The 27,169-nt window shown below is 37.3% G+C and overlaps 1 protein-coding gene and 5 non-coding genes across 6 annotated transcripts; 1 reads left to right on the forward strand and 5 right to left on the reverse strand.

The window, feature by feature from the left end:
* Nucleotides 1-826: 826 nt before the first annotated feature.
* Nucleotides 827-898, reverse strand: TRNAG-UCC (transfer RNA glycine (anticodon UCC)). The gene has a single exon. It is a non-coding gene; the product is annotated as a tRNA-Gly (tRNA).
* Nucleotides 899-1,955: 1,057 nt separating this feature from the next.
* On the reverse strand, nucleotides 1,956-2,027 carry TRNAG-UCC (transfer RNA glycine (anticodon UCC)). The gene has a single exon. It is a non-coding gene; the product is annotated as a tRNA-Gly (tRNA).
* A 1,369-nt stretch (nucleotides 2,028-3,396) lies between these two features.
* On the forward strand, nucleotides 3,397-3,468 carry TRNAG-UCC (transfer RNA glycine (anticodon UCC)). The gene has a single exon. It is a non-coding gene; the product is annotated as a tRNA-Gly (tRNA).
* A 1,369-nt stretch (nucleotides 3,469-4,837) lies between these two features.
* TRNAG-UCC (transfer RNA glycine (anticodon UCC)) lies at nucleotides 4,838-4,909 on the reverse strand. Its single transcript has one exon. It is a non-coding gene; the product is annotated as a tRNA-Gly (tRNA).
* Nucleotides 4,910-8,713: 3,804 nt separating this feature from the next.
* Nucleotides 8,714-8,785, reverse strand: TRNAG-UCC (transfer RNA glycine (anticodon UCC)). Its single transcript has one exon. It is a non-coding gene; the product is annotated as a tRNA-Gly (tRNA).
* A 7,441-nt stretch (nucleotides 8,786-16,226) lies between these two features.
* On the reverse strand, nucleotides 16,227-23,119 carry LOC114356093 (facilitated trehalose transporter Tret1). Its single transcript, XM_028309180.1, has 2 exons — nucleotides 22,937-23,119; nucleotides 16,227-18,401 (listed from the first exon to the last, which is right to left on the reverse strand). Exons 1-2 carry the CDS (start codon nucleotides 23,093-23,095, stop codon nucleotides 17,370-17,372), a joined length of 1,191 nt encoding a protein of 396 aa, XP_028164981.1. The 5' UTR covers nucleotides 23,096-23,119; the 3' UTR covers nucleotides 16,227-17,369.
* Between the last annotated feature and the right edge of the window lie 4,050 nt (nucleotides 23,120-27,169).

Consider the following 27,169-nt stretch of genomic DNA (forward strand, 5'->3'; position numbering starts at 1 on the left):
GTTGAAATTGTGACACATGAGAGAAATTTAAACCACCTGCCACTCTGGCAGACATAATCTTACGGGATTATTCCCACCTCTCTTTCCCACCGCTGCAACTCCTGTGTAGCCAGGATCTACAGCTTGACCGCCAATAAAAACCCAACCAGTGAAGGTCAACTTTGACCCGGGGGAAAGTTAAGCTGTCATTGGACCCGCAACGAAATTAATCAGAGGAACATAGGAGAAGTTCGAAGTTAAAGTTCGAGTGCCCTCTAATACAAAGCAGACGACAGGAGGCAAAACCTTCATGAAAAGATATTAACATAATCTTGTGAAATAAATTTCAAAAGAGGTAGAATAGTGATTGAATTTTTAGAGTTACATACTTCTCCGCACTGGTATTGTCTCCAAGGAACGGCACCATGGTTTAAAAATATGGTGTAATTGTCCTCACCATAGGTTGTCTGGAAGAGATCGCTTCATAGCGATAAGACCGCCTAATTGTACCTTGTGTGTTCCTTTTCTTCTGTTATGTTATTTGTTTGGTGTGCAATAAAGTGTATTTTAAATTTATTTATTTATTATGGTGAATTGAAAGCTTTAATACTGATATTGTGATTTTGATTCTGTCTTAGGTAAAACAAATAAATAGCAGGTTTTACAGTAAAAATGCATTTGTAAGTATTAAAGATATTTTTCGACAAATTATACATACCCACTACATGGTGTAGAGTCAGGAAAACCAATTAAATCACGACTTTTGAAAGTTACTATTGAATATTTTCGTAGCAAGTTAATTTTTTGCTATTTCAAGCTAATTTCATTATTCAAAACCTTAAAAATGTGCGTCGGCCGGGAATCGAACCCGGATCAACTGCTTGGAAGGCAACTATGCTGACCATTACACCACCAACGCATCTGCCTGAAAACCTGATTGTTCGGTATTCTTCATGATTATTTATGTATTTACACAAGTGGTGAAAAACAGTCGTCCTTATTTTAGAGAGTTTACCTACTTGGCAGTGACGAACTCTACTCAACTTAGCTACGCCTTTTAGCACGATACGTTGGTAGAGAACATCTGATGAAAAACCAAAGTAACCGATATTGCCAAACATTAGTGGTAGTGAGCTGCACATAGGTCATAGAACTGTGTACCTACCATGAGTTTACGTTAGGTGTGCTCGCTAGCGAGTACGTCAAAAATCTCTATGAAGATTTTGTTTCTTGAAATTAGCCACTAGGGGCGCTGCACAATATGTCATACAATTAAATGTCATTTTTTTACGCAGTCGCTAGCGAGCACACCTAACGTAAACTCATGGTAAGCACACTGATGGTCATTGAGACAGAAAAGTTTTCGAGTGGCGTCTACGGATCGGTAGAAGTAATGTGAGCAGGTCTCCTTCTACGTGGACCGACGATCTGGTCAAGGTCGCGGGAAGCACCTGGATGCGGGCAGCGCAGAACCGGTCGTTGTCCAGCTGTGGACATCCCTTGGTTAAAAAGACCCACGAACTAAGGGCTTGTCTCCACGGAAATCCAGTTTTGCGGGATTCCGTAATGTTGGATGAAATTCAACTGGACTGTCGTATGAACAGACATAATAATGTATGTGCGTTTGAAATTCAAATTACATATTTTTTTGCAGGACACTGCAAGCGCGATGTTCGCGTGAACATTAAAACATTAAATCACGTACAGTACTAAATGGGATCCTGCCAAAAACAGTTCCTGCAAAAAGCGGGATGCCCCGTGGAACAAGCCTTAATATTGTACAATCCGGTATTTTAACTAATTACTTGGATTTTGCGTAATTCCTAAAGTTACGTGAACCAATATCAAAGTTTTAGCGCTAAATGTTACTAAAAATAGTCCAAACAATATCCTTCTTTCGGAGTTTCCTTANTAAACTTGCAAACTCGCGAAATATAAAAAGCTTTTTAAAATTATTGGCAAGGGGGTAAAAAGTGTGCGTCGGCCGGGAATCGAACCCGGATCAACTGCTTGGAAGGCAACTATGCTGACCATTACACCACCAACGCTTATGCCTTCAAAAGTATAAAAGAACTCCAGTAGAAATAATTATTACCTAAATCGTGACTTACAGGTGTTTACACAGCTGTTATCACCAGAACAATTGCATCATTAACGATTCAGTAATTGTCATCAAGCGAAATTACATTACGTAAAATTAAATGACTCTACTATAATAGTCATAAAAAAAAGAATTTAAGAATTCAACTCTTTCGACATTCTGAATTTCAATGGTTTCAGGAGTTCGATTCCCTAGTACACAAATTATAAAAGTACTAAGTTCTATGTTCTATGAAGCAGATAATCGAACGCACAGCCTGTGCGTCCATACGCACTGTGAGACTTCATAGTAATGTTTGTGAATACGGGCGTTAGTACCCAGTTTTGTCAAACATTGATTACACGATTTAATTGGCTTGATAGTCTGAAAAGTAATATTATTTAAAACACTATGCTGTTTCTAATATATGACAGTACCAGGGATGCTATATTATTTGTTATAACATAGACAATAGAAGAAGATGACTTGTTATTGAATATGTATTACCCGACTGCGCCAGAAGGAGGCTTATGTTTTTATGAAACTAGATGAACTAGAACTGAAATGGTTAGCAACAAAATTGTCAGCATGGTACTGTTGATTCGAGTTCAAGGGTTACTAGTTTGATTCTATCGACCGCTGGATTTTGCTCCCTTTGGGTTTTACTACTAAAAGCACAGACAGGTGATTCTGAAGGTAAACACTTTACAGATGTAAGCTGTAAGGGTGGCGTCCATTTTGTTTCAGATGCCATTTTCTCTGTTTTTCAACTACTCTGCAAAGTTCAGTTCTACGTATAGGAACAGAATATAAGTCGACGGATATTGTTATTGCCGTAGTTGCGTCTCGTTGCGGCAACTGTGTATATTTTGGGCAATTTTAAAAAGAGGATCGTTTGAAATTACGCTACACTTGACTTTGGAGGGACCTTTTTGGAATATGGTGATATTTTGAATGAAATTTTAAGCTATGCTATGAAAACGTGATGGTTGTCATAAGCCATTCTACGAAAACCTGATAGAGGTCCAACATTACATACTATAAACTATTTGACTGATCAGCTTTAAAAACTGGTGCCTTGAACTACAACTTATCATTTCGGGGTGGTGGTGTTGAGAAGATGTTGATGATTTTTTTTTTGTTATTTTACTACTTTATATGCACATTATCTGTGTAGCTGTGAGTATATTGACACGTTTCTGTGCTGGTAACAAAATGTTATGTCATGTTATTATTATGTCAATAAAAACACAATAAAAATAATTACTAGGTACGTGACGTGTATTTAAACAGTTCTTCGAGTGACAACATAAAAAAATTATAACTGGAAAACAGATGCGTTGGTGGTGTAATGGTCAGCATAGTTGCCTTCCAAGCAGTTGATCCGGGTTCGATTCCCGGCCGACGCACACTTTTGCGTTTATTTTTAAAAGGCTATATTTCCTCGTACACGTGAAGGGATGTTGAAAAGGCATTCACGGAAGGGTTTTAACCCTTATTCAAACGCGAGCTGGTATGCATTTTTTTTACAAAGTTGAAGTGGATTTTGGGTAATTGTGGGTCGCTTATTTCATATTTTTGATCAAAATTTATAAAAAAATAGGGGAAGGGGTAGTTTTTTGGGTGGTAAATAATTTACCATTATCCATTCATGACTACAAATTATTAGATGTTGGTGGTAAAATAGTTACCATTGTCCGTTTTGGTTTATTTTTGGTTCTTGACTAGTGAATTCCTCTTGGTTCTGCCTATATTTTATTAAATATTTTGGGAATGAAATAAATTTATTGTTTTTATGAAAAAAAAATTGATTAATATTAGTTAATATGCTTACAATTAGGATGCTTACCTTGAGTCTGAAACTAACAATTCACTAATTACGTAACGTCAAAACGTTACGTAAATAGGTAGTTATCAAAATAACTTAAAATTTCTCCAAATATTTATTTAGTTTTATTTGTGCACATACAAAAAACTACAGTTTTTTTTATATATCATCAGACTTTTGTCAAGACGGGATCGGACAAAGGTAAACTATTTGCCACTTCTNGAGTGGAAACTATGGAACGAAAGACGGTGTATACCTTGGCCCACATGGTGGACCAACGACCTAGAGAAGGTTGCGGGAAGAGCCTGGATGTAAGCAACACAAGACCGGTCGTTGTGTAATTTTTTTTTTGGAGGGAGGCCTTCGTCCAGCTATGGACGTTATTTAGTGGAAACGAACGGGAGGATTATAAGCAAGCGAATCTTACTCATGTATAGTTTTTGAGCCAAAAAATATAGCCATGCTCTTTCTAAAACTTCTCTAGACCACAGCCAAAGCATACGGCGATAATCTCATAATCTCAAAGAAAGTACAGTTTTACCTGGATAACTGGCATTAGGTCATCTCGCTAAAACGATCTAATCCCGCGTCTTTGATTCGAGACGTTTTAATTGTCGACGCGAGCGATTTGTATCGACCCTAAAATGTCGGCCATTTTAGAATTTGTTCGGTATATCTGGTATTTAGGTATACTCGAGGGTTGCGGTTTTGAATCCCTGGAGAGATGGATGTTTGTTTGTTGATAATCTGAGCTTAATTTGTTTTTGTATTTGACAGGAATGAAAGCTATTAATGGATTATTTACATAGTTCTAGGAAGACTCAACTTAGTTTTTGTAGTTGTTTGTTGAAGCAAAAAAAAACTATTGATCCAATCTGTGAGATCCTAAAATCGCACGCGAAGACATGGTCCAAAACTAGAGCATGTGTGATTTACAAATAGCAAAAGTGTGCGGTGGCCGGGAATCGAACCCGGATCAACTGCTTGGAAGGCAACTATGCTGACCATTACACCACCAACGCATCTGGTAAAGGGTTCAAAATTGATGATAGCGTAGCGTTTTTATCGCAAAAACAATAGAATTTAATTACGATTATTTTGTTAATGGAAAGAAAAACGTGACTAATCGATTAACTTCATGTTAATATATCATGATTATGATTACTTTATCTACATTTTTGTAGACTAAACATTACATATTATTATTTGTGAAATTGTGAGTATTCGGGATATTTATGATTATAAATTAAATTAGAAGTTGACTTATGATTATGATTTATGATTGAAACTACAAGTGCGAGGAGTCTCAAATTTTGCATGGGGTCTCCTTTTAGAACGTAGGTCTAGAGGATTTTGCAAAATTCAACCCCTAAGGGGGTAAAAGACTCCACACATACGAAGTCGCGGGCGGCCTAGTATATGTACCTATATAATTTCTATTCCAAAACAAACAAACAGTCACACCTACTGCAGCGAAACGCGATAAACAAAACGCTCGCATCTCGTTATGCGCCGACTGCATCGGACGCTGTATCGATTGGCGCCGCACACGGGATTATGTTTCGAAAGATGTGTAAAGATAATTCTTCTCTGACTCATTATTTTTAAAACCTATCCCTTAGACAACAAAATGAACTTACGACAGCTTCAATTGTTTAAACGATCTGGTGAAGGTCGTGGAAAACACCTAGAATCGGGAAGAGCAAGACCGTTCCTTGTGTAAATCCGTGAGGGGGCTTTGTCCAGGTCCATAATTTTTCTTTCATTACAATATGGAAATCATTGGGGGAGGCCTATGTTCAGCAGTGGACGTCCGTTCAAAATCCTATTTCTAGGATTTTGTTTGAACGTTTTCCGCATCAGATCTATTCAGATCTTGCTCTCATGGGATTTATCCTCGGATACCTCTTTCATGTATGCAAGACCACTGCAGCCCTATGCCCCCGGGCGTTGCCCGCTCGTTAGGAAATGTTGACATCGCTGGCGTCATTCTGACAAAAGGTAGTTTAAGTTAATATGTAATCCGTATCAGATCTATCCTCAGATCCCTACCTCATGTATGCAAGACCACTGCAGCCCTATGCCCCCGGGCGTTGCCCGCTCGTTAGGAAGTGCTGACATCGCTGGCGTCATTCTGACAAAACAATGACATCCATGAACTACTGACCTGATTAATATCAACTTGATTTTATTGGTCTTAAGCTGAATCCACGCCTCTTTTGTTTAAGATCACACATTCTTAAAATATTTTACATAACGGTATTTTAAATGAGTAATCAGTAAGGCTGGGTTGCACCATCTTACTTTAACTTTAACAAACGTTAAAAATCTGTCAAACTCCATACAAAAACACCGGTTATGGTTATAGTTACGGTCAAAGTTAGGTGGTGCAACTCAGACTAAGACATAAACGAAATACACACTTAACTTATTGCTGTAAGAAGGTGCCCATTAATATAGTAAGTATAGTATATTGGCTATTACCGTAGTACGATTACCAGGAAGGGAAGGGATTAATTAATCTGATTATCTGATAGTTGATGTGATTTGGCAGATTGTCAACGCATAGCCTGAATGACAATGCTGCGATACCTTACCGAACCTATGAAAGGTTCTCTAATCGCTAGAGTGAGGGAGTGGATGTATTTAATGAGTTACATTTGGTGTGAGTGTGCGACTGTCGATTCTGAATTTGCCGAGGGTCGATAGTTCAAAGTCTTGTTGCCGCTGGATACATGTAACTCAAGTATTTATTTAGCTTAGCCAGCTTAGCTTTTATTTAGCTTAGAGAGGTTAACGAGACCATAGTTACCTTAAAAAATCTTTAAAAAAGTCGCGAGATCTGTGCCCCGAGGCATGTGAATTCTTAGGACCCATTGGGCAATGTCAAAAGATATTTTTTTATGCAAAACAAGGCAAGTATTTGACCACAATCGCACCTGGTGTTAAGTTGGATGCAGTCTAGGATGGTACATATCTGCCCTGTTAGGGGCCATCCATAAAGTACGTCACACGAATTTCATGATTTTTTGACCCCTCCCCCGTCCTTGTCACNCTAATGTTCTGGCCCTTTTTTGGAGTTTCCTTGATTCTAGTGGCATACCACAATCACCACCGGCAGGCCTCTCTATAATACAGTCCACCACCGTTTTTAACAATCATTATCTCATAGATCCTCCCCCAATGCTTTCCATGTTGCCCGGTTGGTAGCGGCCTGCGTCCATTAAAAAGTACTTACAAATCGTCAAATAATAAAATAGAAAAATAAAATAAAAGAGCAATAAAAAACTAAAAGTGAAGGTCACGGGAAGCTCCTGGATACTGATATGACAGTATTATTATAAATTACTTTATTTCTAAACGGGATCCTGCACAAAAACAGTTCCTGTAAAAAGCGGGATGCCCCGTGGGAACATGCCTTAATATTATACAATCCGGTATTTTAACTAATTACTTGGATTTTACGTAATTCCTAAAGTTACGTGAACCAATAACAAAGTTTGAGCGCTAAATGTTACTAAAAATAGTCCAAACAATATCCTTCTTTCGGAGTTTCCTTAAGGAGAGAATTTAATCTAATTCTTTATGAGCAAGTTCGTCGTCCACTGCAAAGCTATAAAGAAGCTACATCTTAATTTATTTTCAACGGTTTTATAGAACCATTTCAACCATCCCTCATTTAATTCGGAAGCATTTAATTTACGTTTTTTTCTTTTTACATATTTTACATTTTTCTCTGTCGCCTGCCTCATCATTTATGTTCATCATCATCTCAGCCACAGGACGTCCACTGCTGAACATAGGCCTCCCCCAATGCTTTCCATGTTGCCCGGTTGGTAGCGGCCTGCGTCCAGCGCCTTAATTCCTGCTACCTTTATGATGTCGTCGGTCAACCTTGTGGGTGGACATCCCACGCTGCGTTTCCCATCATTTATGTTACCCATTAAGGATGCGAAAATGCATAAATGCATTTACGGAAACGTGCTCAAGTGGAAACTATGGAACGAAAGACGGTGTATACCTTGGCCCACATGGTGGACCAACGACCTAGAGAAGGTCGCGGGAAGAGCCTGGATGTAAGCAACACAAGACCGGTCGTTGTGTAATTTTTTTTTGGAGGGAGGCCTTCGTCCAGCTATGGACGTTATTTAGTGGAAACGAACGGGAGGATTATAAGCAAGCGAATCTTACTCATGTATAGTTTTTCAGCCAAAAAATATAGCCATGCTCTTTCTAAAACTTCTCTAGACCACAGCCAAAGCATACGGCGATAATCTCATAATCTCAAAGAAAGTACAGTTTTACCTGGATAACTGGCTTTAGGTCATCTCGCTAAAACGATCTAATCCCGCGTCTTTGATTCGAGACGTTTTAATTGTCGACGCGAGCGATTTGTATCGACCCTAAAATGTCGGCCATTTTAGAATTTGTTCGGTATATCTGGTATTTAGGTATACTCGAGGGTTGCGGTTTTGAATCCCTGGAGAGATGGATGTTTGTTTGTTGATAATCTGAGCTTAATTTGTTTTTGTATTTGACAGGAATGAAAGCTATTACTGGATTATTAATTTGTATTAAAATTCAAATTCGTCCCAATATAAGTAAATTGCCCTACCACCACTTTGGGACAACTTAACGGCTGGTGCTAAGAAGTGGCGAAAAAAAACTCAGTTTTCTTAGTGTACCATGAAATAATCTAAACACAATTCAAAATATATTCCCACGTCATGTTTGTTTCTATGAGACCCTAAAATTGGAAGCGAAGCCATGATCCAAAACTAGACCAAATAATAATGTGTGATTTACAAATTTTAATAGCAAAAGTGTGCGTTGGCCGGGAATCGAACCCGGATCAACTGCTTGGAAGGCAACTATGCTGACCATTACACCACCAACGCATCTGATAAAGGGTTCAAAATTGATGATAACGTAGCGTTTTTATCGCAAAAACAATAGCATTTAATTTACGATTTGTTAATGGAAAGAAAAACGTGACTAATCGATTAAGTTTATGTTAATATTTCATGATTATGACTTCTTTATCTAAAGTTTTGTAGACTAAACATTACATTATTAGTGAGTGTTCGGGATATTTATGATTATAAATTAAATTAGAAGTAGACTTGTAAAAAAATGTGCTCCTACTTTACAAGTATAAACTTAAAATTTTGTTATTCTTTAGGTTATTTAGGCCCGGTTTCAGAATTCAGATTTGCAGCTTGAGTACGCTCATTTCTACTCAAGGATGAGTTTAGAAATCAGGCCTAATATGACCCATGGCGTTTCACAACATAGGTGAGTAGAGCTCTACTTAGTCCAAGACAAAATGACAGACAACTTTCTATATAGAACAAAGGTCACTGACTGACTCACTCATCACGATATCTCATACATAAACTACAAGTGCTAGTCTCAAGTTTTGCATGAGGTTTCCTTTTAGAACGTAGGTGCTTACTAAGACGGGATTTTGAAAGATTCCACCCCTAAGGGGGTAAAATAACGCGTATGAAGTCACGGGCGGCCGCTAGTACCTATATTTATTTATATTTAATAACTCCTATTCCAAAACAAACAAACAGTCACACCTGCTGCAGCGAAACGCGATAAACAAAACGCTCGCATCTCGTTATGCGCCGACTGCATCGGACGCTGTATCGATTGGCGTCGCACACGAGATTACGCTTCGAAAGATATATGTAAAGATAATAGGCTAAATGACAAAATTTCAATTATTTGTCCGTCAGACAGAGATTGAGTAGATTTTTTACTCAAAAGTGACGTCACGAGACATTTCAACTCAATACTTATAATACAATTTTTTTATTATCTGCCTGACGGACTAAATATAATTTCGATTTCATTACCCAGTCATCATCCCTATTCTTCTCTGACTCATTATTATTAAAACTTATCCCTTAGACAACAAAATGAACTTGAACGATCTGGTGAAGGTCGTGGAAAACACCTGGAATCGGAAAGAGCAAGACCGTTCCTTGTGTAAACCCGTGAGGGGGCTTTGTCCAACAGTGTTGCAATGAAAGAAAAATTATGGCTAATGATACCCGATTATGCTATATGTACGAAGTATACATATACGCTGGATGCAGGCCGCTACGAAGCGGTTAATATGGAATTCATTGGGGGAGGCCTATGTTCAGCAGTGGACGTCCGTTCAAAATCCTATTTCTAGGATTTTGTTTGAACGTTTTCCGCATCAGATCTATTCAGATCTTGCTCTCATGGGATTTATCCTCGGATACCTCTTTCATGTATGCAAGACCACTGCAGCCCTATGCCCCGGGCGTTGCCCACTCGTTAGGAAATGTTGACATCGCTGGTGTTATTCTGACAAAAGGTAGTTTAAGTTAATATGTAATCCATATCAGATCTATCCTCAGATCCCTACCTCATGTATGCAAGACCACTGCAGCCCTATGCCCCCGGGCGTTGCCCACTCGTTAGGAAATGTTGACATCGCTGGCGTTATTCTGACAAAAGGTAGTTTAAGTTAATATGTAATCCATATCAGATCTATCCTCAGATCCCTACCTCATGTATGAAAGACCACTGCAGCCCTATGCCTCCGGGCGTTGCCCGCTCGTTAGGAAATGTTGATATCGCTGGCGTCATTCTGACAAAAGGTAGTTTATAATAATAATAATAATAATATAGTCTTTATTTCAGGCTTTTACATCCCATATCTTAATAATAAATTTTCAAAAAATGTAAATGTGTAAACGTTGGAGACAATAATTATAATTTACCTAGTACCTAGATAAAATTTAAAAGTTATTTAAAAACATGGGTAAAATTTAAAAATACGATTATTTAATAAATTAATGGATTATTGAATATATTTTTTTTAAACTTTAAGTTTAAGTTAATATGTAATCCGTATCAGATCTATCCTCAGATCCCTACCTCATGTATGCAAGACCACTGCAGCCCTATGCCCCCGAGCGTTGCCCGCTCGTTAGGAAGTGCTGACATCGCTGGCGTTATTCTGACAAAAGGTAGTTTAAATTAATATGTAATCCGTATCAGATCTATCCTTAGATCCCTACCTCATGTATGCAAGACCACTGCAGCCCTATGCCCCCGGGCGTTGCCCGCTCGTTAGGAAGTGCTGACATCGCTGGCGTCATTCTGACAAAACAATGACATCCATGAACTACTGACCTGATTAATATCAACTTGATTTTATTGGTCTTAAGCTGATAAAACGCTTCTTTTGCAGATAAACATAAATAATAATATTCTGAAAATACTTTATTTGCTTTACAAATGATGCGTCTGTGATCAGTGGTTACATAGGTAGATGAATGATGATGTTCTGAACTTGTCTTGGTAATTATTATTGGTGTGATTACCAGGAAGGGATTAATTAATTAATCTGATTATCCGATTTTAATGTGATTCCGTCCTAAGCGGCATAACATAAGTAAGTATGTTAGGCAGGCAGATCAAGAATGAGTCATAATGTCAAAGTAAAGGACCTGTCCTTCACAAATTAGTTTTTATTCAATGCTTAAAATAAGCGAATATCTGTTACCGCATGATTTTCGTGCCCTGGAGCTTGTTATTTACTTAAGTCCTATTGAGCCATCATAATTGATGCACAGCCAGTTCCTTTATGGTTGAGGATTAAAATTCGCTTCCACCTTCAGCCTGATCACCACTTTCCCTCAGGGAGATGTAGACCACGAGACGAGCTTCAGTCAGTAAATATCTATAGTATAATAGGAGAAGAATGTTTCTTACCGAGTATGAAGATGATGATAATATCCACGTGTCTTGTCCCCAAACCGCTTTCTTTGTAGTCTGGAACACAAATTAGACAGCAATATTGAAGAAATCTTGTTACGAGTGCTTATTAAAATATAATATTTATGGCTTCCTACAAAGTAAGATAGTAATCAAATTGCTCAGTGCTTCTAATTAATCTTCAATTCGATTCAAGTGTTCTTAGAAGCCACTTGACTTCGAGTGTTCTTTGAATAGAGTGCCTGTGTAGGTAGACTTGAGATATTAATTTGGTACGAGCAAGATTTCTGTCTACCTAATTATCCATACTTATATTATTTATAGGGGAAAGCTTGTGATAACGATAAAGGGACAAATGACTGTTAAGCTTCAACCACACCAATGCGTGCAGATCGCCATCGCCAACGCGATCATAGGCCAATGACAGGTCGCGCGACCCGTGACAGTTCATGCAACACTGTGGGTCTATAGTTCCAAAATACTGAACTGTCCTATCGATGACATTGACAGCGGGGCGCCACCGTCAATACCGAATCGCTGGTTCCGATTTTTGCCATGTTGGAAACCATAAAGTTGAACGATGGTAGCGCCCCCCTGTCATTGAGTTTGGCGGGACAGTTCAGCGTGGGTCATCTATAGTCAAAATGCCATCGCAAACCAATAGAAAGTTTTCGCTAATGTAAGTCGCCGCGTCACCAGTAATTCGATTCGATCGGAAAATGGCAGCCAAAATGCACATTGAACCACCAACGACGCGGCGATATAAAAGTTCATTCAAAATCGAATAAAAGTTACAAAATGTCTATGACTTTGCGATTGTTTTTACTATTATTAGCTTTTTTTAAAATTAGTTTCTTCCTTCTTTCTGCTCTCTGTTTACGTCTATGCTTCGCTGTCAAACTAGCTGTCAAAACGACATCGGGATACGGATTTGTCAAAACAGCTTTAGGATGGGTTGCACCATCTTAGTTTAACTTTGACAAACTTAACTAGTTTAAGTTTATTTGTTTGCGACTGGTTTGCGATGGGTTTGCGATTTTAAAGTGCGTTTTGACTAGACCCACTGTTATTTACCTATGACCGCGCGCGGGCGATGGCGATTTGCACGCGTTGGTATGGTTGAAGCATTACTCCTTCATGCCAAAATTTCAGACTGAATAAGTATGAGACTGTATTATAATTTACCAAGATTACTGCAGGAAAACCAGAGTAACTGACATAGCCAGAATTTCCAAAATTAAGTAGCAGGAGGTGGGGCGACACACATAGTTTTTAACGGGACTATTCCCACCTCTCGTTCCCACCACTGCAACTCCTGTGTAGCCAGGACCTACAGCTTGACCGCCACAAAAACCCAACCAATGAAGGTCAAGTTTGTCCCGGGGGAAAGTTAAACTGTCATTGGACCCGCAACGAAATTAATCAGAAGAACATAGGAGGAGTTCGAAATACACATAGTTTGCGTGCCGTGGTCGTTGGGGCAGAAATGTTCTTGAGTGGCGACCACGAGCCGGAAGACCTATGGGCAGGCCATCCACTAAGTGGACCGACGATCTGGTTAAGTCGCGGGAAGTACCTGGATGCAGGTGGCGCAGGACCGGTCGTTGTGGAAATGCTTGAAGGTAGCCTTTGTCCAGTAGTAGACGTCATTTGGTAGGTGAATAAAATACCTAACTATGTAGGTACAGTTCTTTTACCAATGTTGCTTCTTATGTATTAGACTCAGTGATCGTTTCGCTACGGCTGTGATACGGCCCTGAGGTTACAAAACAGTAGTCAAACATGACTTTATCGAATCAATTTCAAAGACAAAATGTTATATGACAGTATTGGTTTTGCGTTTCGTACTTACCAGCAACTTGACGTCAAAAGTTCTTTTTTTATTTATTTACTTATCACTTCACTACACTTTAGACCACAAGAAATTGTCTGTTAAAGTCTAATGATTAGACTCATATTTAATTCATTAAAACATCTCAATATGATCGACCATGTTCGCTCACTCAGTTTAACTACCCCCCTCCACGGAACCACGAAACCCAACTTCTATTTAATTATTTACCTACCTGCCTACGAATTGTTTTAATAAAATAAAAAAAAAAAACAAATAAAGTGTTGCTAGAATAAAATATGACTAAATTAGAGGATATTTTTTTATTTTTAATGTCTCAAAATGTACCTCTATGATGCCTGACCATTTGTAATAGCAATGTGTTCCAAGTGTGGCAAAGTGCTCTGTAATGTTACAAACTCAGTGTAGTGGATACGCAGTTGGAGACCTTAGGTCTCATCTTCGATTAGTAGATGGAACAAGGAAACGTTTTAAGGCCACAAATCAAATAATTTATTTGCATTACATGTGTGGTTTGACAGTTGGTAAATGGTAGGGTAGTACATCATATTCATCCTGTAAGGGCATAGCAAGTATTATTTATACTAATATTATAAAGAGGTAAAGTTTGTGTGTTTGTAGGTATATTTGTTAAATTGTAAGGGGTAATCTCGGGATCTACTGAATAGATTTTCAAAATTCTTTCACCAATAGAAAGCCACAAATTCCACGCGGGCGAAGCCGCGGGCGGAAAGCTAGTGTATAGTTATCTTATAGGTACATTTTACTGAATTAATTCATGTAAGATAAATTAAATTTTACAAAATAAAAGAAGTAATCCACATTGGTGAATACACCGTTACAATGATTGAAAAATCCGCCAGATGGCAATACGTAGATGCGAGGTCCACATGCTGCATGATTGGTGGTTTTTGACATGACATTGACAGATTTGTCAAAATCCACCAATCACGCAGCATTTGGACCTCGCGTCTACGTATTGCCATCTGGCGGATTTTTCAATCGCGAAAACCCTCATTGAACAAGGCCTGGCTATGAACTAACAATGTAAACAAATCGAGAACCTAGCATTTAAACCATTTAATTGTAAACACCCTCTTTACACAATCGGTCAAATCAAACATTTATATCGGTGTGTATCTTCGAGTTGATAGTTTTGGAGAAGGCATAGATAGCCCACGCTCAAGCGACCATGACCATAATGTTATTATGTTACGTCTATAGACCTTCTTTCGTGATTTTTGCCTTCATCGTAATATGTATCGCTATAATAACAACTTTTAACAAAATCAGTAAAATCTATTTTATCAAGAAGGCTACACTGTGCATTCAACAGCACATCACACTTTATATTTTTGTTGCAGAATAGCACAGATCTATTACAATTAGACAAGGTGTCATAAAGTTTATCTGGATGTGATTGGTCTATTAGAATATTGTTAATGGTAAAAGGGAATTTGCTCATGACGTCTCCATTGCCAGACTCGATGGAGCGTGCTCGCTGTGGCGTGACGTCATTACTCCTGAATTCCTGATCATACTTCCGGTTGTATTGTGCGAGTTGCTTAATACTATCATTTGTGATCAGCACCTGATTGTTGATGGTGCGGTGGACCAGAGATAATAATCATCGACTAATAGTACACCTATTTAGGCTGCGTTGCACTACCTTACTTTGACTGTAACTATTACGATAACCGGTGTTTTTTGTATGGAGTTTGACAGATTTTTGACGTTTGTCAAAGTTAAAGTAAGATGGTGCTACCCAGCCTTAGTGTGGATTCGACCAAACAAGAGTAAATATTAATCTCAGAATATATTTTCAGTTTTGGCAGGCGCTGGATGCAGGCCGTTACCAACCGTGCGATGTGGAAGTCATTGGGGGAGGCCTATGTTCAGCAGTGGACGTCCTGTGGCTGAAATGATGATGATGATGATATTGTCAGTTATGACATTTATTTCCCATACTGAAACTCTCAATCTGCCAGTTATACCAGGAGTTATTCACGGATAAAAGTTTGGTCGAATCGGAACTTAGAAGTAAATATACCATTGTTATACAATTTCCCACCGCTGCAACTCCTGTATAGCCAGGATCTACAGCTTATCTGCATAGTATACACTTATTTATTGTCCCACTGCTGACAAAAATATTTTTTCATAACTATTAGATGTGTTTTAAGTCTAATTTCAGCTTAGCTTGAAGGATTTTTTTAACAGGGAGAGAGTTATTTTATGGCTTTAAATTGACTGTTTTTGGCATGTTTGTTGCAAAACTTTGCTTCTGCCAAATTGTCACTTTCAATGTGATTTCTTGTGACCATATCCACAAATTCTGGTTTTTGTGAGTTTTGTAGCAGGAAATACAGGAAAAGTAAAAAAAATGTAGTTGATTTCATTTCCAAGATTTTATTGAAACACTTAAATTCGACTTTTTAAGTACATATTAGAATTAGAACAATAAAATTAATGTAAGTCGTCTAATTATGGCAACGCATTAAATTTGTAACACCCTTACACTTAAAAGTCTATAAAATATTTTAAATTTACAAAACTTATTAATACTGTTTTATATTTACAAAAGTAAGTATTAACAATGTTTATATATTATTTGGAAAATGCAAGGCACCGGCTTAGCACCAAATTTTAATCAGGAAGTAGAGAATAACATATTAAAATACATACTCGTATTACAAAATATTATTTCACTGGTCCAAAAACATTATATAAAAGTCTTGGCAAATTTTGTATAAATACATATTTATTTATATCTAAAGCGAAAAATACCAATTTCGCATACAACATCATACCCGTACTTATCTTATTATTGGTACGGTTATTTACATAGTATTTAAGGTGACTCTACTTTTTAAAAGCTGTAATAAAAACTTTGTATTTAACAAGGCGAATTTCGATTGTAATAAAAATATACCGGCAGGTAAATTACCTAATTTAATTCAATCTCTTTTTCTGTAAGTAGTATTTATTTATATATTTTCTCGTTTATATTATGACAATTCATTAACAATGTTACTCTTAAAAAGTAGAGTTACCTAATCTCAATACTATGACCATACTACAAAAGAACAACGATTTATTCATAAGTTACAAGTCACGTTTTGCCCTAAATAACATATTTACAATACCAAATTCATATAAAATTTCAATATAATATGTCCAAAATCATGCCATGAAAGACTATAATTTTTGTACTAAGAAATTATAATGTTCAGGTATTTCATTATAAGTTTACAAGGAAAAAGTCATTTTCTTTTACTAATAAAAAGTAAATTAATTCATTAAAAATATATACTTTAATGCATTTTCCCATTTCAGATCGATTAAAAATTGTAAATAGAAGGAACTTTGATAAGTTGAGTCTTTGAAACATACTAAAGGAACTAAATATTTAGATAGATATAATATAATACATCGGTGGTCAGTTCTAATATTTTCATGTCTTACTACTAATTTGGACATCTGTAACACCTTTATTTAAATGTCAATAACATGGTAAATCATCTATAAAGTTAAAACATTTTATTTTATTTAACCAATGTCATTAACATTCAAAGAATTAGAGCAGACCGCTAAAAATGGAAGACAAACAGTCAATTCGATATAACATTGAATAAACTCCAAAGTCAACTAAATACTTGTCAGAAATGCTCACTGTAACAAATGGTACAGTTGAAAAACTGGTAGATATAAACAATATATCTTAAGAAGATATGTTAAGAAGGCTAGCACGAATTCACGTGCTTCAAGGCACGCTCTCTATCACTGTCGAATGGATAATACTGGACAAAAATCTATGCCAGAGCATCGAACTAAATTATACCCTAAAGAAAATACTCAAGCCAATACTATCGGTTTATGCACAAAGACTCAACGTACTTAGGATCCATTTCGTCTATCTCTCTGCCTTTTGTCTCTGGCACAAATAATACTACGAAAAGTAGACACAGTACCGATATACCTGCGTACATCCAAAAGAGTCCATACAGTCCTATATGATCTTGAAAGTCGGCAGCAGTTTTGACGTTCACAAAACCACACAGATGACTGAAACTAGTAGCTAAGGCACTGCCTATGCTCCTATATTCTAAAGGAAACAATTCTCCTATCAAAAGAGAAGATATGGGGCTGATTCCCAAAGAGAACGCTATGGTGAATGACAGGACACACATCAATGGGATCCAATCGTATGCCCCGGCTTCGGCGTGGTTTATATTCGTGGTGTTTCTGATGACGTCTTCGTAGTACGCGTACGATCCAAACCCAGCCAACGCTATGGACATCATAACGCCGCTAATCATGAGCAATGGCAGCCTCCCCACGTTGTCTATGAGCATGCCAGAGAGGCAAGAAGCCAGGAGTTGCACGACACTGGTGGCTATGGCGCCTCCGTGTGGATTCATCATCCTCAAAGTCTTCTTGAACATCGATACAGCGTAGAAGTTGAAGACGTGAGCTCCCGTGAATCTTTGGAAGAACATGAGCCCACACGTGATGAGAACAGGTCTGGTCAGTCTTTTGGAGAGGAGGATCTTGACTCTGCAGCTATTGCCGTCATTGTACTGCTTGCTGGCTAAGATGTTGGTTCTGATCGTGGCCAATTCCTGGCGGATATCAGCGTCGGGGCCGCGGAGCCATTGGAGGGACTTTTCAGCTTCTTGTTCCTTACCCCTTAAGAGTAAGGACGAAGGTGTTTCAGGGACGAAGATCAGGGCAAAGAAGAGAAGTACTGGGGCAGCTGCTACCACCAAAGCCAGCTGATACCAGTTGAGGTAGGCTCCTAGGGAGAAGGCGATAAGGATGCCGATCTGACTGAGGATCTTGAGGACTGAGCTGAGGCATCCTCGGATCTCTGGTACGGCGATTTCTGTGACGTAGACCTGGGGAGAAGGAAAAGATTATTGAAATAAATGTTTGTTCATTGTATGTTGTTGATATAATAATATGCATAGCGGGCGGCGCAGGACCGGTCTTTGTGAAATCCTTGGGGGAGGCCTTTGTCCAGCAGTGGGCGTCATTCGGCTGAAACGAACGAACTATATGTTGTTGCTTATACTACCTATTACTTATTGTATGACCGTATAGCAAACATAAACAGTTCAACCAATCGTAGTTCACAAAGTTTTTATTGTAGCGATCCTACTCTTTAAAACAAGTATGTACATTATCTAAAGAAATAATATAACTGCGACCGAATATGATATTTGGCGTGACTTAATTTGTAACAAACGTGTCTAATCACTCAAAACCGATACCTTTAAATATTTGGAAAGTTTATTTTGGAGGCGTATGCGTAACTTTTATTTACAAACTAGCGGCCGCCCGCGACTTCGTACGCGTGAATGCCGTTTCCTCCCTTAGGGGTGGAGTTTCCTTTCTTAGCAGATGCCAAATTTCAGTCCGATCCGTCCATTGGTTTGGGTTGGGCGTTTTATTACTATGTCAGTCAGTCAGTCAGTCACCTTTGAGTTAAAAGATAAAAGATAGGCATTGAGTTATACATATTCAAGCAATTATTCAAGATGAAGAAATCGAAAGTACTTTAATATATCCCACGAGCGAAGCTGCGCGTCTAAGCTAGAATAAAATATAAAAAATGTTTTAAAAATAGCCAAAATAACTGCGTAGTTCAGTGTTATCATCCTTTATTATTTATTAGTTTGTTTAACAGACCGTACCTAGTTAAAAATAATAACATAAAAAAACATAAATAACTGGTTTTCGCAATAGGAGAAACCTTTTAAAAGTGGATGTAACAAACTCATGAAAAGAAACTTCGAAAATCGTTAAAATAAGACCTGAAATACTCCTAAGTAAAGATTTTTTAAATTGCCTGATATGATCCAAAGGAAATATAATACCAAATGTTTTTTTTAGTTTGTCTCATTTGAGAATTTATTGAATCCAGGACCTCAAATTCAACGAGGTAGTCTCTCAACACAAGACCACTGAACCATATAAAGTATTACGAAAGTAGGTTTTATTGTATTTTTTTTATTTGACATACCTACATAAAAGATCTAATTGCTTACTACCACGGATACATCCCGGTTTTTCGAGGAACTGCTTTTTGCAGGATCTCGTTTAAAGTACGGCCAACTAGCAGCGATAGGTACAAAAGGTCGATACGACTGTCGAGTTGACAATATATTCTGTCTCTTCCCATCTTTTGTATTAATTTGTCGTAATGTCTCGTTCTCCCGCCAAAATATGTCAAAGTCAGACGGGTTCACCCATGACATTGGGTTTGTTTACATTTGGTGTCAGTACTTATTTAGTAGTATACATTTCATGTTTTAATAGTTGAAACAGTCCAGTTTTGGGAGGATGCATTACTTGATCCCGCAAAACGGGATTACGGTTGTAGTAGCCCTAAGAATGATAGATTTTATCGTTGATAAACCATAATATTTCCAAACTACTTAGTATTTTACAACCGCTTCTCACCATTGTGGTTCGATTCCCACTCGGGTCACACACGCCATAAAGATTCACGGCAAGTACAGTGAACACTTTCCATAACCAATGGTAAAAGATTTCCATAGCATTTCTATAGGTTTTGTTCTGTTCGAGGAAGAGTTGAAGGTAAAGAATAGATGGTTCCAGAATGTCCAGAAAGTTTGTTTAGTTTTCGCCTACTTTCTGTTTTCAATTACCTACGCAGATTTTATTTATAAAATTTTTGTGCCCTTATTTTTTATAAGTTTAGCTAGAACATGTCTATCAATGACAAAATCAATAACAATATCAAAAACAAGAAAAAAACTTGAAATGAAACGAATGAAATAAAACTACATTAATTAATTGACAAAACGCAAGAGACAGCTACAAAACAGTACAATTACATTATTATTATTTAGTTAAAAAGAAATCTAAAAAAAATCTTGAGATATTTTAAACTTAAAAAAACTAATTTTAAAATTATTTAGCCGGAAAACAGCAACAATCCGAATTTATTCCTGTACAATTCCAAGTTTACATGCAACTAAAATTACTTATAAGAACATTTCCGCTTTTCTTTGATGCATTAACCGACCAACCGGTTGAAAAGTTTCACCAATTAGAAAAAGAATTGTTTTTTTTTTAAGCAAAGGCATAAATTATAAACATCAATCATCCTAATTGATGGTTCTGCAACTTGTTTATTCTTCCTTGGTTACTTGAAGCAGGGCTGTTATGGATATCCGTAACCGTAACCGAAACTATCGGATATTCGAAATAAAAAAATGTCCGTAACCGTAACCGAAACCGATTTAAAAGTTTTGGATAGTTTCGGATAAAAATCTTAATATTTTTAATATTTGTTACTTGTCTAGCATCCCCTGGGACCATTCTGATATACCCGCCTGTTTTATTTACCTTTATGGTGGGTTGCGCAGCATCTTGCTATTTGAATTTTACTTTTTTAACCGAAATTATCCGAAACTTTCGGATAATCCGAAATTAATACTATCCGAAACCGTAACCGAAACCGGTATTATATTATTTTAATATCCGTAACCGTATCCATAACCGAAACTTCATATCCATAACATCCCTGACTTGAAGCACAGAGGTAGAAAAGCATGCCTTTTGCCGTAAAATCTGAATGGTGCGAAAGGTGTTAACATGGGTTTTATGGTGCACACAGGCCGTTTGTTCATAGTTCACAGTTAAGTAGTTGGGACACAGAGGCGTGTAGTTCGTTAAACATTTCATAATCGTGGAGTTGCGTGTGTTCGTAGTGCGAAAACTATTTTAATTCATTATGCTTCTAGGCATAGGCACTTTGTCGATATTGTGTTTAATTTTTTTCTTAACTAACCGTTAACTTTAAATATTTTCGCCTCAATTTGAACTAAAATAAATTGATCAACTATTGAATAAGAAGCGAGAGAATGTATCAAAATCTTAATATGAAGTGTTTCGTTTCCGACACAAAATAATCTTTATTTTAACCACTTCACATAAATATCAAAGAAAGACATTTTAAAGTTTCTGAGTAAGATAAACCGTTCAGTCAATTTAGCCGTTTCTGAGTAAATTTATGATCTGTCAGCACAGTTTATTTCCTTGAATTTTAAATAGATCAAATACAACGTTCGCCATTTGCAAAGACAGTGTGTCAGACAAAGCTTTTTACAGAAGTAACAGTTTCTAATCGTGTTCCGTGCTCGCTAGCGTCTGCGACATTGTGTAGTTTTTTATTCTTTGTCGCGCTCGTGTGATTGATGTACTGACTAATTATGGGGTTTATTGTTCTGTTATGGCTGTGACCATGGGGTTTATGGAATTTCATCGCCTTTAATATTTTATGGGCTTTTACCTTACGTTTTGTTATTGATGTATGTTGGATAAAAGAATCAATCATTTGGTGAATTTGTTCCTTTTTGATTAGTACTTACCTATTTTTAGTGTTGATTGTATGATATGTGATTAAATTGGTTTTAATGTAGGTAAACATAATGTCTACTCTAAATAAAAAGAGGAAAGATTTGTTTGTTTGTATTGAATAGGTTCCGAAACTACTGGACTGATTTGAAAAAATCTTTCACCATTATAATTCTACATTATTTCTGATGAAGGATGTTCATCACTTACTAGTTTAATGTTATTGGGTTCAGAAATCTTTTAAAAATAAATATAATTTAATAAAAATAAGTCATTCATTATTTGTTTAATTACAATTATCTACGTGGGAACTACTCGTATAGTAGATCAATAACCATTATGTTCATTATCTATGGAGGATGTTTGAAAACATGACTCTTTCTTTACACTAATGATGTCATTAGAAAATTATGGGAACGGGATGTTTTTTTTAATGCGCCCAAACATATTTTTATACGTTTTAAAAACTAATTTTGCAGAGTTTTCTTTAATAAATCGACAGCACATCATGCTTCATATTTTTGTCACAAAACGACTCAAGATTTAAATGGTCACTATAGGACCATTATCATCATTTCAGCTACAGGTGTCCATTGCTGAATATAGGCCTCCCCCAATGATTTCCTTATTGACCGGTTGGTAGCGGCCATTACGGGACCATTCATTGGAAATCTTTGAGGAGGCAGCAGTAGACGTATTTTGGATAGAAGAGGAAATCCAGCAGTAGTTTAAATCATCATCATCATCATCACCATCATTTCAGCCATAGGACGTCCACTGCTGAACATAGGACTCCCCCAATGATTTTCACAATGGCCGGTTGCATCCAGCGCCTTAGGTATATCCGCCATCCGGCTATGCTCGCAATTATATTAGCAAGTTGAAGTGGCAATGGCAAGGACACATAGTACGCAGAACCGACGCCCTATGGGTCAGCAAGGTAGTTTAAATAGATCGTTAGAAACCCTTGGGGTAGACCTTTGACCAGCAGTTAGACGTTCAGCTAGCAGAAAAAGAAGAAGACTACATCAATATACCTACTTACTTGCGTTATCATAGTCATAGAGCAGACCAGCATGCCCCCACAGAAGGAAGTCGCTGCTAACATGTCGACGCTCGTCGACAGGGCTGTCACCAGCCACACCAGGGAGTAGGGCAGGGCTGCTGCGATGAGCACTGTGCGTCTGCCGAGCCTCATCGCCATGCCACCGAGGATGCCACCGATGAGGGCACCTGGGGAAGAAGAAAGAAGGTCTTTAAGTACACTGAAGTAGACCATTGGAACAGGGTGAATCCCGGGTGACATTCTGCGCACCCGATGTAGCGATGACCTAGTTAAGATTAGGGATGCTGCTGGATGCAAAAATCAGATCAATCGCTCTGGCTTTCTATGGGGATAGGCAGTACTTTTACTACACGCTTTACTTCAAGAATTATTATTCTTCAAGAATTATTTTTGGGCAAAAACGAAGCCTGTAATATCTTTCTCTTAAATCCTCTCATCTTCACACTAAAATTCATTCAAATTGGTACAATGGTTTAATTATGACAGACAGATAAAATTGTAAGTACAGTTGTGGATATGAAGTCTGAATTAATTTACTTTCTACATAGGTACTTGTATAAGCAATAACACTCTCTTGCTCTTCAGTGAAATGCCTGAGTAGGCAATATACCCAAAGTAAAATCGATATCGACAATCGTTTTACGGCTTCAGGCCTTTAATAGTCACCTGTCTATAGAGGGTATAAATATCTCGCACCCTGTATAAATCTAGCAGGGCATCTATAAACGTCCGCATGATAAGTGGCGATGTCTGTGTGTTCGTCTTCTGGGAGAGACTTATAGTCTGTTTATATTTATTGGGTATCGCATTCAGTATTTTATTCGGACAATACAGGGTGACTATTAAATCAAGCAATTAACTTAACACCCTGCGAACAAATGGAAATGGTTTTTAACTTAGAATTTTCCTAAAATTTCAGCATCAACTGCCGTTTCAATATTGGTCTTAATGCAATTTTATGATCATAAAATCCAAACTACGTAGGTAGGTACTTATTTTTAAGTCTAACTCTAAACGCGTTAATGTTTTTATCTGTATATTTTTTATAGAGATATGTCGATCGTTGAACAAGAAATTCCTTTATCTCCAAGTAAAATAATGACACAAAAACAAAAACCTATCAAAATGATTATTTTATAACCAAAGTCATTTTCATTCTGAAAACTTAATTAACCTTTCAAAGTCCGCTCCCATTAATATCAAAAACATCATACAGAAGCGACTATTGCTATGATATTTCGTTGACGTTTCCTCAGCAGATAAATCAGGGCATCCAGAAATAAATGACATTTGCGCACGTATAATGGGGATGTTGCCTGGGTCAAAAAGCAAGAGTTTTAATTAGTCCGTCAGTTAACTTATCAAAAAATACACTACACGTATTTTTCACTTTTTCAAACTAATGAAAATTTAAAGAGATAAAGCGCCCCAAAGTTCATAAGAAGAGGCCCGTGGCGTCAACGCTTGCTTAAAAATGCCGCACGTTGTGACGTCGTGCGCAACTTCAACGCACCATAACTATGTAATTATTTGTTAGATTGACAAATTAAATATATGTGTCCAATATTTTTTGATATTAAACATTACGGACTAAAAAAATTTTTTTAGGCAACTAGCCTATTATACATTACCGGCGCTAATGCATAGGTTAAGATGTGAAGCGTGTCATACTGAAATATGATGGTTTTCATCAAAGCAGGAGTAAAATTATACATCTATAAAAATATTAAGGGTTAAGTGGCATGAATCAACATAGGGAACTTGAATTAGCAAGCATATAAGTGCTAATAATCCAACTAAGGAATCAATAAATCAAAGCATCACTGATACAGAAAATTAAAGTAACAAAACTATCAGACATTTTTTTTGCATTTTTTTTTTTATTTATAACAAGGAAGCCCTTGGCATGCATTTCGCCTGATGGAAAGTGATGATCAGGCTAAAGGTAGAAGCGAGCTTCACCCGTTTCCTATAATCTGCATTATAATTCATTTGTTTTAGCACAATGACGTCTACTGCTGGACAAAGGGCTCCCCCAAAGATTTCATAACGACCTGTCCTGCTCTTTCCGCATCCAGGTACCTCCCGCGACCATCACCAGATCATCGGTCCACCTAGTGATAGACCTGCCCACACTACGTCTTCCTAATTTCAACAGACATCTTCAGACAGAATGACGATCGATGTATTTTTTTTTTCGATTTATGAGTTAAAATAGTTGTGACTTTACCAATGAAAATTCTCTAATCAATTAAACACATAAATTGTATACAGCCACTAATAAGAAAGTTCGCTAGTATAATGTATGATCTTTGAGTGATTGCACTCAAATTATATATAGACTGGATTCTGTCTGTCCGGTTGTTTATTTTCGTCTGAGCCGAGTCGGGACGATCCGACAGAATTAAGAGCTATCGTGGTTTGTACTTTTTGTGGTGCATGCCATTTACATTCCATGCAGATTTATAACTATCACACCATTAAAGTTATTTGAGATTCACCATCATCATCGTTAAACAGAATAAGTTGCAGGTTTGAAACTGCCAGGAGCATAATGTGCAAGTAGGCGTTTATACGCAAAAATATTTATTAAATATATGTGTAGTCTCAATATGGACGTTTATTAAACAATAAAACTTTTATAATTAGTGCAAAAAGTGTATAGATTTTTAAATAAAATATTCAGACCTACTTTTAGAAACGCCAACGCTTTTAGGACTAAAAGAAGTTTTAAGGCTCTATTAAAAATGCAGGTTGTATAGTTCTAGCTCTAGTTGTTGGAAAAGCTTATTAATTTATGAGTCATAAATGAAAAGAAAATGCTACCAGATTTGATCAAATTATGTTGATTGTAGGTTCATATTCTCTATTATCAGAAAATTTCAATTACACAGATGATGCCTTAGAAAATTTACTATTGAGTTTAAAAAAAATGATTTTAAGATGTCAAAAATGGGACCGTCACATCTCTATTTTTAACACAAATCCCACAAACATCCAAAATATTTTAACGAATCGATAACCTTGTCTCTGGAATTTATCAGGGCATACTAAATCTCGTACCATACAGGGTGTAATACATCTTTCGCTGTCAAAACAAAATGGTGGCCGATGCGGGATTAACTGCCGCGCGTCTTGAAGGTATTCCAAAAACGATTGTTTTGGTATCGATTGATAGATGGCGCCACGTTCGGCTGTCGTTTCTGCCATGCCGATAATGATGGCGTGATGTTTGACATGACTTAGCAACATAGCTCGTTCGTTCGTTCGTTTCAGCCGAAAGACGTACACTGCTGGACAAAGCCCCCCCAAGGATTTCCACAAAGACCGGTCCTGCGCCGCTCGCATCCAGGGACCTTCCGCGACCTTCACCAGATCGTCGGTCCACCAAGTGGGAGGCCTGCCCACGCTACGTCTTCTGGATTTACAGGATTTACATTTTACAAGGATACAAATTAATATCATAGTGAACATTCATCGTCATCACCATCATCATTAACACCAAAGGTAAACTGGTCGAGAATGCTTTAGTGCATTAAGTTCGCCTTATATACAAATTTATTTTGGCATTAAAGTTTAAATAAATAAAATAAATCATTTCAGCCACAGGACGTCCACTGCTGAACATAGGCCCCAATGACTTCCACATCGCACGGTTGGTAGCGGCCTGCATCCAGCGCCTTCCTGCTACCTTTATCAGGTCCTCGGTCCACCTTGAGGGTGGATATTGAACATTATCAAAGATTAATAAAAAACACGTCTTTCATTTTTGGTCTCATGACAAAAATAAATGATGATGCCTAAATTGCACTTTAAAACATATACCTTAATTGAATAACGTCATATTTTCATAAAAGTGACGTTAAAATTGCCGAAAATATAAAATATTGTGTATAATTGAATATATTGACGAATACCTGAATTTAAGAATTCTTTGGAATTCTGACTCTATCAAAGAGACACAAAGCAACATTTTCAATAACAAGTTTTATAACCCTTTAAATATTGCAACGTAAAATCAATTTTTCAATTTTCACCTTTGAGAAAGCAGATTTAAAGTTCAAAATAGAGTGAGATGCCGAAATATACTTATTTTATACCGTGAAATTGCCCACTAGGTGCCTTGGAGCGCTGATCAATATTTTAAATCGTCCAATTAGGGTATTAAGGCAATTTTCCATATAAATTGCATAAATTCGTGACAAATGACCG

Source organism: Ostrinia furnacalis, unplaced genomic scaffold (assembly GCF_004193835.3).
Source record: "Ostrinia furnacalis isolate ACB-3 unplaced genomic scaffold, ASM419383v2 OfSCF2638, whole genome shotgun sequence".
Classification (NCBI taxonomy): Eukaryota; Metazoa; Arthropoda; class Insecta; order Lepidoptera; family Crambidae; genus Ostrinia; species Ostrinia furnacalis.